General features: G+C 62.5%; 1 protein-coding gene across 1 annotated transcript; it reads left to right on the forward strand.

Moving 5' to 3' along the window:
- Window positions 1-9: 9 nt before the first annotated feature.
- Window positions 10-12,602, forward strand: TPRN (taperin). The gene is made up of 5 exons (XM_016962224.4): window positions 10-97; window positions 2,303-5,231; window positions 11,530-11,767; window positions 11,854-11,960; window positions 12,045-12,602. The coding sequence occupies exons 2-5, from the start codon at window positions 3,399-3,401 to the stop codon at window positions 12,105-12,107; spliced, it is 2,241 nt and encodes a 746-aa protein (XP_016817713.3). The 5' UTR covers window positions 10-97; window positions 2,303-3,398; the 3' UTR covers window positions 12,108-12,602.
- Window positions 12,603-13,573: the final 971 nt, after the last annotated feature.

A 13,573-nucleotide genomic window follows, 5' to 3' on the forward strand; every position in this document is an offset into this window, starting at 1 on the left:
TGGGAAGCTTGTGAGTGGCCCATCTTTGTTGGCCTACGAACTTTGGTTTGATGCCAGTCAGGTGCCAAATGAGAACCTTTGCTGAGATGCAAATAAAGTAAGAGAATGTTTTCCTGAAATGAATAGTGGTTGCCTGTAACCCTCAAGGGTTAAATAGGATGAATATTGAGATACTCTCTGCTACGTGGTGTAACTGGTTATAGAGCTGCGGTTTTAAATGGATTGAAACCTGTGGCTAGAGCTTAGTGGATGGTGGTGGTGGGAATCACTTGACTTGTTCTGGAGAATCCCTCCTTCCTGCTCTAGGAAGTGGGTAACTCAGGCACCCCCCCCCCCACCCTGTATGAAGACAACAATCTGGGCTCATGTTAAAGACCCATTGAATAGTTTGTGACCCCAGAGCCCATGACTTCTTGCCAGTGTGTGGTCTTTGTGGGCCTTGTTTGCACTCTGTAGAGCAGGGATCAGCAAACAATGTCCTAAGGCCTGTTTTTGTATGACCCTTGAGCTGAGGATGGTTTTTACACCCCTAAATAATTAAAAGCAAAAGCAGGCCAGGCGTGGTGGCTCACGCCTGTAATCCCAGCACTTTGGGAGGCCGAGGTGGGTGGATCACAAGATCAGGAGATCGAAACTATCCTGGCTAACACGGTGAAACCCTGTCTCTACTAAAAATACAAAAATTAGCCGGGCGTGGTGGCGGGTGCCTATAGCCCCAGCTACTTGGGAGGCTGAGGCAGGAGAATGGCGTGAACCCGGGAGGCGGAGCTTGCAGTGAGCCAAGACAACACCACTGCACTCCAGCCTGGCCGACAGAGCGAGACTCTGTCTCAGAAAAAAACAAACAAACAAACAAACAAAAAACAAAAGCAGAACTTGTGACAGAGAGTGGATATGACCCTCAGAGTCCAAGGTCTCTTAATTGGCACTCTTGGCCTTTGGGGCCAGAAGATTCTCTAGTGAGGATGCAGCCTGTTTCGCAGTGCTCCTGCCTCTCCTGGGTAGATGCCAGTAGCAGCCTTCACTTGTGACAACCAGATGTTTATCCAGACATTGCTAAGGGCCCTGGGGAACAAAATTGTCCCTGGCAAAAGCCAGTGGGCTAAAATATTTCCTGTCTGGGGCCAGATGCGGTGGCTCACGCTTGTAATCCCAGCACTTTGGGAGGCGGAGGCGGGCAGATCACGAGGTCAGGAGTTTGAGACCAGCCTGACCAACGTGGTGAAACCCCGTCTCTACTAAAAATACTAAAATTAGCTGGGCATGGTGGCACATGCCTGTAATCCCAGCTACTCAGGAGGCTGAGGCAGGAGAATTGCTTGAACCTGGGAGGCAGAGATTGCGGTCAGCCGAGATAGCACCACTGCACTCCAGCGTGGGCGACAGAGCGAGACTCTGTCTCAAAAAAAAAAAAAAAAAAAATTTCCTATCTGGCTCGTTACAGAACAGGTGTGCTGACCTCTGCTCTCATGCATCAGCCTGGCCAGCGGAGTGCGGTGTCAGCCTCTGCCTGGCGTGTATGCTTAGTTGTGTAAACCATGGAGGGGCTTGCGTTGGAGGCAGCTTATCTGGTTTGTTGCTACGACACTGTGTCCAGCCTGGGATTGGCATAACTTTTGTCAAAGCCAGATTCAAGCTGAACAGTGGGAGTGAGTTTCCTTGTAATGTCATTTATTTCTAGATTTTGTGTTTTGTGTGTTCCCCTGTTTTATTTTGGTAGTTCAGAATTGGGCAACCCTACTAGGGTAGAAGTGATGAACATCAGACGCTTCCTTTAGAAAGGTGATTTGAGGAGGGCCCTAAGGGAGGAGACACTTGGCTTCTGGAAAGCTGAAATGAAAGTTTATTCTGGCCAGGCCCAGTGGCTCACGCCTGTAATCCCAGCAGTTTGGGAGGCCAAGGCAGGCAGATCACGAGGCCAGGAGTTCAAGACCAGCCTGGCCAACATGGCGAAATCCCGTCTCTACTAAAAATACAAAAATTAGCCGGGCGTTGTGGCGGGCACCTGTAACCCCAGCTACTTGGGAGGCGAAGGCAGGAGAATCGCTTGAATCCTGGAGGCGGAGGTTGTAGTGAGCCGAGATCATGCCACTGCACTCCAGCCTGGGTGACAAGAGCAAGACTCTATCTCAAAAAAAAAAAGAAAAAGAAAAAGAAAAAGTTTATTTTCTCCAGCTTAATGGAGTGGCAGGAGAATAAGGCAAGCATTAAGCTAGCGGCTGCTGCAGACTGTCATGGGGCACAGAAGCTGAGAAGGGCATCCCCAAGTTAAAAAAAAAAAATCTGTTCTGCGTCATTGCAGAGACCCAGGCGACCTTGGTGTGGGAAACAGCAGTGTCTACTGAGCAGGCTGCTGACTGCAGGGCAGGTGATGGAAAGAAGGTGATGTCCGTGCACTCCAATTCCCCTTCTCCCCGTGACTCCAAGCGATCTCCCTATTGTCTGCAGGCTTGAAAGGCTGTGGAAGCACTCCGAAGCCCTCCCTGGGGCAGAAGGGACTTGTCAGCCGGGAGGCTGTGCCCTCAGGGTCATGGTATCCGGAGCCTTGATGAGGGGACGTTCAACCGATGGGAGAGGAGTAACCTTAACGTGGCAGCAGGGTGGAATAATCAGACACAGGGGTCGGCCCTATGGGGCCCACCGTTACCCTGGCTTTTTTTTTTTTTTTTTGGCTCTGAATGCATTGGAGAGCTCTCCAAGCATGCAGGGCCCTGCCCTGGTGAACCTGCTTGCGTGTGGCGGGAGAGGCTGCTTCCTTTGTGCCTGCTCCTGCAGATGCTTTTTGGGGACCACGGATGGCAAGGTTGGGCTAAGAGGCTCCCACCTGGGCAGCCTATAAAAACTAGGGATTTCTGAGAAACTGGTTCGTTGGGGCTGCTCGGGGCTCCAGAATTGGCATTTCCAAGCCCCGCAGGCACCTGCCGGAGGTCGGAGGACCCCTGGTGAAAGCAGGGTCCGGGCCAGAGTGTGGCCTGTGCACCGTCCACGGACACGGGTGCCTTCGGTCCTGGAGCAGCCCCCTTCCTGCACCGCGCTCTCAGCGGACGGAACAGGAGGCCTCGGTGCTGGCAGCATGAGGAAGTCCCAAGCTCAGCCAAGGTCACTCGGGGCGCAGGGTCCAGGGGCCGCCCACCCGGCTACCCCCAGGGACGCCGGGAGCTGAGAGCGCAGAGGCGGAAGTGGGGTCTGCCAGTGAGCGGCGCGAGGCGCCGGGGTGTGTCCGGGGGGCCTTCCCCAATGGAGGCCAGCTCCGGTGATAGACGTTGTCCAATGAAGTCCCTTGGGAGGCGGGGTTGAGGCGAGTGTTGTCCAATCGGTAGGGTCACTTGAGGGGCCCGCCCTCCTCCCCTGCCATAGGTGGGCCTCCCGCACGGGGCGGGGAGAGCGGGCTTTCCCCAATGGTCGGTGGCCCGGGAGGGGGCGTGGCCGCGGCGCCCAGGCTGGCCGCGGCGGCGGCTGCCACTCCGGCCCTCAGTCCAGCCGTCCGCTGCCGCGTTCGCAGCATGGCCGCCCTGGGGCGGCCGGGCTCGGGGCCGCGCGCTGCGGTGCCCGCTTGGAAGCGTGAGATCCTGGAGCGGAAGCGGGCCAAGCTAGCCGCGCTGGGCGGGGGCGCGGGGCCCGGGGCGGCGGAGCCCGAGCAGCGGGTGCTGGCCGAGAGCCTGGGCCCGCTGCGCGAGAACCCGTTCATGCTGCTGGAGGCCGAGCGGCGGCGCGGCGGGGGCGCGGCGGGGGCGCGGCTGCTGGAGCGGTACCGCCGCGTGCCTGGCGTGCGCGCCCTCCGCGCCGACAGCGTCCTCATCATTGAGACGGTGCCCGGCTTCCCGCCCGCGCCGCCCGCCCCGGGGGCCGCGCAGATCCGCGCCGCCGAGGTGCTGGTGTACGGGGCGCCGCCCGGCCGCGTCAGCCGCCTACTGGAGAGGTTCGACCCGCCCGCCGCGCCGCGCCGCCGCGGGAGCCCCGAGCGCGCCCGCCCCCCGCCGCCGCCGCCGCCGCCGCCGCCGCCCGCGCCGCCCCGGCCCCCGCCCGCGGCCCCCAGCCCGCCCGCCGCACCCGGGCCCCGCGGTGGCGGGGCGAGCCCCGGGGCCCGGCGCAGCGACTTCCTCCAGAAGACCGGCAGCAACTCCTTCACCGTCCACCCCCGGGGTCTGCACCGCGGCGCGGGCGCCCGCCTGCTCTCCAACGGGCACTCGGCCCCTGAGCCCCGGGCCGGCCCTGCCAACCGCCTCGCGGGCTCCCCGCCTGGGTCGGGACAGTGGAAGCCAAAGGTGGAGTCGGGGGATCCCTCCCTCCACCCGCCCCCCAGCCCCGGGACCCCGAGTGCCACTCCAGCCTCACCCCCTGCCAGTGCCACTCCTAGCCAGCGCGTCTCCGCAGCCACCAGCACCAACGACTCCTTCGAGATACGGCCGGCCCCCAAGCCAGTTATGGAGACCATCCCCTTGGGGGACCTCCAGGCCCGGGCGCTGGCCAGCCTCCGCGCAAACTCTCGAAATTCCTTCATGGTCATCCCCAAGAGCAAGGCCTCCGGGGCTCCTCCTCCTGAGGGGAGGCAGTCCGTGGAGCTGCCAAAGGGAGACCTGGGCCCGGCCTCCCCGAGCCAGGAGCTCGGATCCCAGCCGGTGCCTGGAGGGGATGGTGCGCCTGCCCTCGGGAAGAGCCCCCTGGAGGTCGAGGCACAGTGGGCAGTCGAGGAGGGGGCCTGTCCCAGGACAGCCACCGCCCTCGCTGACCGGGCCATCAGGTGGCAGAGGCCGTCCTCACCGCCCCCCTTCCTGCCGGCTGCTTCGGAAGAAGCTGAGCCTGCTGAGGGCCTCGGGGTTCCTGGCTTGGCCAAGAATAGCCGGGAATATGTGAGGCCGGGGCTGCCTGTCACCTTCATCGATGAGGTAGACTCGGAGGAGGCCCCCCAAGCAGCCAAACTACCCTACCTCCCGCACCCTGCCAGGCCTCTGCACCCTGCCAGGCCCGGGTGCGTGGCAGAGCTTCAGCCCCGGGGCAGCAACACCTTCACAGTGGTGCCCAAGAGGAAGCCAGGGACTCTGCAGGACCAGCACTTCAGTCAGGCCAACAGGGAGCCTCGGCCACGGGAGGCCGAGGAGGAGGAGGCTAGTTGCCTCCTGGGGCCCACACTGAAGAAGCGCTACCCCACCGTGCATGAGATCGAGGTGATTGGCGGCTACCTGGCCCTGCAGAAGTCCTGCCTCACCAAGGCTGGCTCCTCAAGAAAGAAGGTCAGTGGTGGGGGCAGGGCCACTGGCTGGCAGGGAGAGAGTGACAGCTCACAGAACTGTGGGGGCAGCACCTGCCCTGATCCCAGGACACTTGGCCTGGGCAAAGGATGGTTTCTACATGGACTTGAGGCGAGCTGGGGCTGGGTGGGCCGTGCTGGGTCCAGGGCCCCAGTGGAGCCCCCTGACTTGGGCCGTGGGGACAGCTGGCCTGCTGTGTGCCTTGCCAGGCTGCTGGAGAGCGCCAGGGCAGACAGTGCTATGCCCCTTGCCAGTTGTTGTGGCTCATCTGGAATTAGCTGGGCGGGTCTGTCCCTTTGTGAGTCCAGCTGAAAGAAGCAGACCTGGGCTTGTGGGTTCCTCCCTGGGCTTGGCTTTGAGGGGGTGGCCTCACATGGTCTCCTGGAGGCCCGCTGCATGGGCGCCAGGCGCCACGCTATGAATGGGAAGGGCCAGATGATCGGGGTTGGCTGGATCCCTGCATCACAGTCAGCCTTGGGGTGCAGCCCACCAGCCAGTTGGGAGAGGGCCATCAGCTCCCCAGAAGGCACACTGGTTGGGAGCTGGGCAGGAGTGCCGTGTATGCCTGTTCTGGGCCTGGGAAGCTTGCTGGGGAGAAGGGGCCTTCGGAGGCTCTGAGCCAGCCAGGCAGGGGAGTCTCCCTCTTGGCCAGTGGCCTGGAACCCTCTGGGCACAGGAAAAAGAAAATCTTCAGATTCTTCCTGGTAATTCCTGCACCTGTATTTGTTCCCTGGGGCAAATTCCAAGGGCAGCTCCACGTGACTTCCCGGTCTGCGGTGACCTGTCAGGAAGCAGGTGTACCTTTCCTGGGGACTGAGGGGGGGGCCTGGGGCGCCTCCCTTGGGTCTTCCTATCCAGGCACTGTCCCAGAGCCAGTGCTGGCTAGGCTCACCCCTGAGGCGGGCTGTCCTCCAGCCTCAGTTTCCCCAGGCTGGGGATGGGACCTTGCAGGCTCCCTCAGCAGATAGGCTGCTGCCTCCCTCTGTTTACTTCCTGCCCGGGATTGGCCTTGGCATTGCGCCTCTCCCTGTGCCATACTCCCCTCCTGGAACCAGGGCGTTGGTGCCCCTGCCGGCTCTATCTGCCGGCCCAGGCATCCGTGCTAACCCTCCTGAGGTGCTTCCAGTGGGGGCTTGGGGCTGGGTCCAGGGCCCTTCCCACTCCTGGAGCCATGTGGGTCTATCTCCCCGACCCTCGCCTGAGCATCACCCCAGCCCATCAAGGTGGGGTCAGTCTGATAGCCACAGCCTCTCTCCTCCAGCTCCTGTCTGCCTCTCCCTCCCCTGCGTCCGTACCTTTGGCCCTGGCTGCTGTGTGAGGTGGGCACCTCCTGGGCTTGCCCCAGAGGTGGCAGTGGGGACAGCTTCCCCTTTGTAGAGAGAAACTGCGCCTCAGCTTGGGAGTCAGACGAGGTCATGGGGCTTGTGGGGCGAGTACAGAGTTCAGGTTTCTGTTTCTAGAACCCCTCCCCTTAACCTGTGTGGCCATCCCTGGGAGCCTGGCTTCTTCCTGGGACTTGAGGCCACTGCCTAGAGTCTGGCCATCTTGCCCTCAGAAGGGACAGAACTGGGCCGGGCACGGTGGCTCACACCTGTAATCCCAGCACTTTGGGAGGCCAAGGCGGGTGGATCACGAGGTCAGGAGTTCAAGACAAGCCTTGCCAAGGTGGTGAAACCCCGTCTCTACTAAGAAGATATAAAAAAATTAGCTGGGCGTGGTGGCGGACGCCTATAATCCCAGCTACTCAGGAGACTGAGGCAGGAGAATTGCTTGAACCCGGGAGGCGGAGCTTGCAGTGAGCCGAGATCGCGCCATTGCACTTCAGCCTGGGCGACAGAGTGAGACTCTGTCTCAAAAAGAAAAAAGCAAAGAAGGGACAGAACTGTGGGGGTCATTTGCGGCTGGGTTAGGGTCAGAAGGACAGGGTGGGGGCCGGAGGGCCAACAGGAGCAGGAAGATGCAGTGGGGGAGAGGCTGAGCCTGGGAAACAGGCCCTGGACCAGCAGGAGGGAGGAGCTTGGGCCAGCCTGAAGGGGTGGGGGTCCAGATGGACGATGCCTGGCATGGCCAGGTGGCCCGGGCAGGGCCCTGCCAGAGCAGCATGACCTGCTGGCTGTGACTTCCCGCCTGGGTACAGGCCAGCTGCCCTGCCTGGGAAGAGCCAGAATGTCCATCAGGAGGGGACAGAGGCGTGGGGCTGCCCTGCCTTTCAGAATGGCTTGCTGGCCTCGGCACGGTGGGCTGTGGGGCAGGGCTGTCCCATGTACTCTGTGGCCCCTGGGCCAGGAGCACTCACTGGTGGGGGTGCGAGGTGCCCCTGCGGGTCCTGTGCCTGGCCTTGTCTGACCACCCTGGCCAGCCTTTTTTTATTTTTTGTTTTTTGAGACAGAGTCTTGCTCTGTCGCCCAGGCTGGAGGGCAGTGGCAGGATCCCGGCTCAGGGCAAACTTCATCTCCCAGGGTTCAAGCGATTCTCCTGCCTCAGCCTCTCAAGTAGCTGGGATTACAGGCGCCTGCCACCATGCCCAGCTAATTATCGTATTTTTAGTAGAGACAAGGTTTTACCATATTGGCCAGGTTGGTCTCGAACTCCTGACCTCAGATGATCCGCCTGCCTTAGCCTCCCAAAGTGCTGGGATTACAGGCGTGAGCCACCGTGCTGGCCCCAGCCTTTGGTTGGGACCACTGGCTGTGACCCCCGGGCGTGGGGGTGGAGCGCGGGGATTGCAGGGCCCGGAGTCCAGCAGGACCTGACTGTGGGCCAACGGCTCACTGTGCACCTCAGTGGCTGGCGGTGCTGCTGCTTTTCCTGGGGTACAGGTGAAGGGCAGCTCTTCAGTGGAGTTGTCTGGGTAGTGGGAGTCGGTGAGGGGCCTGCCCCGGGGCTGGCTGTGCCCGCACAGGGTATGATGCCCTTGCCCGCCTCCGAGGGGTGCAGCCCTGCTCTGGGCAGTGGGGAGCTGCTGGCCTGTGTGCCGGGGGGGGGGGGCCTGCCTGGCAGGCACAGGCCCACTTAAGTTATCCATTGGCAGAAGCGGCAGGTGCCCCGTCTTGCAGGGCTGAGCTTGGGGCAGACTGCTGTGTGCTGCAGCCACGCCCGGGCTGCTTTCCTGGAGGGTGGGGCACCCATTCTCATCCTCACACCTGCCTCCCTTGAGACTCGGCGCTGTAGCTTTTCCTCTTCGTGGAGCACCACCTGGCCTGGCTCCTACCTGTCTGGCGGTCCCTTCCCGTCCCCTCTGCCCTACTCCCCTCCTCCCCTCTTGGCTCTCTGCACAGCTGGAGCGTGTCAGTGTCCCCAGGGCTCAGTCCTGGACACCCAGGGCCGTCCGCCCTCACCTGCTGTGCAACTTCCGCCTCCACTCCCAAGGCCTCGCTCTCTGATCCTTAGACCCAAGAGCCACCCTGACATCTGCCCTTCCTACTGACACCACCTCCTGGCCAGCACCAAGCCCCAGGCTGGGCTCCTCCCTGCCTCTACCCCTGTGCAGGCAGATCCTGGGTGGCCAGAGGCTCTCACTGTTGTTGGCTGAGTCCCTTCTTGTCAGTTTTCCTTTCCTTCTCGTCTCTCCGCCAGCTCTTCCCATAGGTGCCGCCTAGGTGGTCCTTCTGAAGCCGGGGACCCCAGGAGCGGCCTGGACCCTCCTCCCTCAGCTTTCTCATGGGTGGAGGCCGTGCCTGGCGCTGGGGCCACACTTGACTCAGGGAGCACCCAGCCTCCCGGGAGCCTGCTCTGGGCATTGCACTCGTGCAGCCTGGTCTAGGGTCCGGCCACCCGTGGGAGCCTTGGCTGGGGCTGTGTGGGGGATGGGAGGCAGGTAGCTGTGTGCAGGTAGGAGGGAGAGGCAGGGCTGGGCTCAGCTCACACCTCCATCTGGGCAGGTTGGGGCTGGCTGCTTGGCCCTTTGTCCCAGGTGGAGGCCAGGCCCTTTGGTAACCAAAGCTAGGTGTGCACAGGCAGGGTGGGTGGAGCGAGAACAGAAGGGTCCTGAGAAGCCGGGAGGCTCTGCTGGGAGGCTGGGCTGAGCTGGGACCCACCTGCCTGCTCTGTTGGCTGTGCCAGGCAAAGTCCCTGATAGGCTGCGGCCAGGTGCGTGCGGTCCCAGACCCTGGCCACACCCTCTGCCCATCCTGCATCTCGGGGTCTTCAGGCTGCCCACCGTATGAGTCACGGGGTGTCCTGTCCCCACAGTGGGAGGGGAGGGCTGTGCGACTCAGCAGGCACCAGCCCAGCTGAGGAGACCTGGGGAGGCAGGACGTGACCAGAGCCCCGGGCCCCAGCTGAGGGCAGACAGGGGCTGCCTGTCCACCCCCCGCCCCGCACCGCCTGGCCAGGCTGTACCAGGCTCAGGGCCCATGTGCACCCAGCCCCCGCGGCCCCCCTGCTGGGACCGGTCATGTGCACGAGTGAGGGCACTAATCCCGCGGCCCTGGCAGCCAGCCCTTCTGTGTTCTCAGCCGTGGGGGCTGGGCCTGGAGGGCTTCGGGGTCATCTGGGTTAGCTCCACATATCCAGGGCGACTGGAAACCCCATTTGCTGCTGGACTTTGGGGCTGTGGGAGAGCTCTAGCCACCAGCCCTGTCCTGCCTTGAGCACCTCCACCTGGGGTATCTGTCCCAAAGCATGAGTCTGGGAGGGCCGGGTGGCCCCCTCCCCAAGTGGGCTGGCAGTGGGTGGGTGCCTGTGAGGTCTGTCCCAGCCTCTCCCTGCCTGGCCTCCTGTGGGATGGGCGTTGGAGGGCCAGGTGGGCCTAGCCACAGGCAGGGCAGTTAAGGGACAGGAGCGGGTGCTTTTCTCCTTGTTTTGTCTGACCCAGGTGGCCTCCCCCTCCCCCGCTCACCCATGCAGACGGCTGGGGTGCCGGGGCCTAGGGTAGGGGTGCAAGCAGGCAGCTGAGTTGCCCAGCAGGGCTCTGTGTGAGCTGTGCTGAGAGGGGAAGCTGGGGGTTTGGGCACAAAGCGTGGCCCCCCAGCTGTGGGAGGCGGGGGTATTCGTGGTGAGAAGGGACCTGAGGGTACACTTGGCTGTGTGGGCCGTGTGGCCGCTGTGGGAGAGGGCATGATGGCAAGAGTGTGTGCCCTTGGCCCTGTCCTGGCAGCCCTGTGTGGCCTCCTCGGCTGCCTCCTGAGAGGCTGTCTCGTCCTGTGCCTGGCTGCGGTGGTTCTCTGCCTGGGGCCCGGCTCCTGCCTCCGGGTCCTTCTAGGGGAGGAGGAGGAACTTGAGCTGCTGGTGTCCTGTGCCCAGGAAGAGTTTAATATTTCGAGCTCCGTCAGGGCTGCTTCCATCTGCTGCAAGCGGGGGCCGCTCATATTCATTAGGGACCACTGGGGCCGGGCTGAGTGCAGCTGAGCAGTGGGAGCTCGGCTGTTGTGGGGAGCTTAGCCCCATGCAAGCCCCGTTCAGGGGAGGTGGAGAGTCCTGACCATTGGTCCCCACTGCCCCCATTACCCCTGGGAACCAGCAGCCCTGCCTGGGCTTCAAGGCCACTGGGAGAAGGAAAGAATTTGCTCAGATGTGAAATCCTGCAGCCTACGAAGTGGGGATGGAGGACGAGGGCCAGAGGGGCAGCAGGGTGAGGAAGGGTTCACTGCTGGGGTTGCTGGCACCCAGGCTCAGTGGAGGCAGCCCCCTACTCTGCACAGCTGCAGGCCAACTCTCAACTATGTTAGGTGGGTGATGGTGCCTGAGGCTACCGCCTGGCCTTGACGCCTCACAGAGGCCCTTGTCCACAGTGGGGGGTCCATGCTCTGCTGGATTGTCCAGGCATCCAGTAAGCCAGGACATGAACTTGGCTTTAAAGAGAGGCCCCAGACACCAGCAGGAGCTGCCTGGAGCCTTGAGTGCAAGGCCCCTGAGGGGACAGCCTCTCTTCCACCCTGTTCCTGCTCTAGAGCTGCTTGGTGGGAGGGGATGTGTCCACCCCAGTTTCCCCCCAGCTGGCACTCTGCCCAGACAGCAGAGCAGGAGGGGCCTGAGATGGTAGCTCCGGGAGCTGGTCTAGAGGCTTCTGGGGACCCAGAGGCTTTGGGCTCCTGGTCCTGGTCAGAGTTTGGTCCCTGGCTGGAATGCGGAGGGGAGGTTGACCCCCAGGGTGGAGGGATGGATGCCTGCAGGGTCCAGCTGGAGAGCTCTGTGCCCCCTCCTGGAGCCCCCGGAACGGTTGATGGTGTGTCTGGCGCCCCACTTGGGTCAGCCTCATCCTGAGGGCTGAACCTGAGCCCCTGGCATCACTGTGCCCATGCGGGCCCTCAGCCCTCGTTCACGTGACTCTCACTCCCAGATGAAGATCTCCTTCAACGACAAAAGCCTGCAGACCACATTTGAGTACCCTTCCGAGAGCTCCCTAGAGCAGGAGGAAGAGGTGGACCAGCAGCAGGAGGAGGAGGAGGAGGAGGAAGAGGAAGAGGAGGAAGAGGGATCCGGCTCAGAGGAGAAGCCCTTTGCACTCTTCCTGCCCCGGGCCACGTTTGTGAGCAGCGTGAGACCCGAGAGCTCTCGGCTGCCAGAGGGTAGCTCAGGTGAGTGCCCACCTAGGGGTACAGGCAGCCTGGGAGGGGTGGAGCCTGGTCTGTGTCCACGTCTGCGTGTGCACCTCCGTTCACAGGCCTGTCCAGCTACACCCCGAAGCACTCTGTGGCCTTCAGCAAGTGGCAGGAGCAGGCGCTGGAGCAGGCCCCGAGGGAGGCAGAGCCCCCGCCCGTGGAGGCCATGGTGAGATGCGGGGGAGTGGAGCGCTGGGGGGAGTCTGACACCCGGGCGAGCCCATGTGTCCACATTCTGTCCTCTCACTTTCAGCTCACACCCGCCAGTCAGAATGACCTCTCGGACTTCCGCAGCGAGCCAGCCCTGTATTTCTGAGCCCAGCACTGCCAGGACCAAGGCTGAGCCCAGCTGTGGGAGTCCCGGAAGCTGGGCAGTAGCCAGGGACTACTGCACCCGCTTCTGCCTTGTTTGGCCTCACTGTAGCCCACCCACACCTCCTGGCCCTGGAAGCAGCTAGGGTGCCTCCTGCCATCGGGGCCAGGTCTGGGTCTCACTCCCTGGCCCTGATTTGGGAGGGTCCAAGGGGGAAGTGGGGTGGGGAACTGCCTGTGGGTGAGTGCCAGGGGCCTGCTGGGTGGTGGCCATCTGCGACCCGGCAGGGGGCTGTGCAGATTCTGCACCTGGCCATTCCCTGTCCTGTCTCCTCAGCCTGCCTCACAGCGGCCATGGGGTGTCAGGGTGAAGGGCTGTCCCAGCTACTTGTCCTCTGCAGGACCCTAAGCCCCTGCCCGCAGCCCACATGCCCTCTGTGATGAGTGGCGTCTTTCCTGCCTCTGATGATGGACTCAATAAACAGCACTGGACAAGGCTGCTGGTGTCCCCACTGCGTGGTCCTTGGCTGAGAAGGGAGCAGGGGCAGGTCTCTGCAGGAAGAGGCCACATGGGGTACAGTGGGCCCCAGTTTGCACGTCTATGCCAGGGTGTGTGGAGGTGACCCCGATCTGGTACCCCCACTCCTTGATGTCCCAGTGGCCAAGGCGCTGACCTCCCAACTTCCATGGCCTGTTAACCTGTTGCCCCTCCACCCCAGCCTCCCAGAGCTGGCACTGTGGGAGGTAGGATGACAGGCCTGCTGTCAGGGGCCTAGACTTCAGGTGGGAGGGTGAGAGTGTTGCAGCTGTTGGGCCTGAAGTGGCTTCTCTGAGGGGCCCAGAGCCTGGGGAGGGACCAAGGGAACGGCAGCATGAGGGCAGCACAGGGGACGGTGTCTTCTGCTGGGCTTGGCGTGCCCCCCAACCCACAGGATGAGGCAGGCCGGGAGCAGCGCCTGCCTCGGATGGCCAGAGCTGGGGCTGTTTACAGCCCATGGAACCCAAGTGCCATTTCCTCCCTGGAGGATCAAACCTAAGAGCAAAGAGATAAAGAGATGCTGTCTGGCCAGACTCCGGCGGAAGGAGAGTTTGGTGTATCTCCCTGGTCGGGTTAGGCCCAGCTCTTTTCTGGATCCTCTGGATCAACACATGCCTCCCAAATCGGCCCAGTCCTCGGGCCGTGCTTGGTTGCTGCAGGGACAAAACAGAGGCCCCAGGGCACATGGAAGGATGGAAGTGGCCAGTGCTTGGTGTGCGGCCAGGGAAAGGGGGGCAGCAGGGCCTGGTGGCAGCAGTGGTGTCATCAGGCCAAGCAAAACTTGCAACTGAGGAACCGACGGGGGTGGGGGGTGTGAAGCCCCCCCAGTCCTTGCTGAGAGGGACCTGACTCTGAGGCAGCTGCTGGATATGCTTGGCATCCCCAGCTGTCTCTCTGGGCTGGGTCCTATGCTGGACACCAGGGTGTGGCAG

Source organism: Pan troglodytes, chromosome 11, assembly GCF_028858775.2.
Source record: "Pan troglodytes isolate AG18354 chromosome 11, NHGRI_mPanTro3-v2.0_pri, whole genome shotgun sequence".
NCBI lineage: Eukaryota > Metazoa > Chordata > Mammalia > Primates > Hominidae > Pan > Pan troglodytes.

What these genes read in the sequence shown, in the direction of transcription:
- TPRN (XM_016962224.4), top strand. Translation starts at nt 3,399, where the DNA reads ATGGTCGGTGGCCCGGGAGGGGGCGTGGCCGCGGCGCCCAGGCTGGCC. An exon ending in CTGGCTCCTCAAGAAAGAAG is followed by an intron (nt 5,232 to 11,529) that starts GTCAGTGGTGGG and finishes TCTCACTCCCAG; the next exon opens with ATGAAGATCTCCTTCAACGA. An exon ending in GCTGCCAGAGGGTAGCTCAG is followed by an intron (nt 11,768 to 11,853) that starts GTGAGTGCCCAC and finishes CTCCGTTCACAG; the next exon opens with GCCTGTCCAGCTACACCCCG.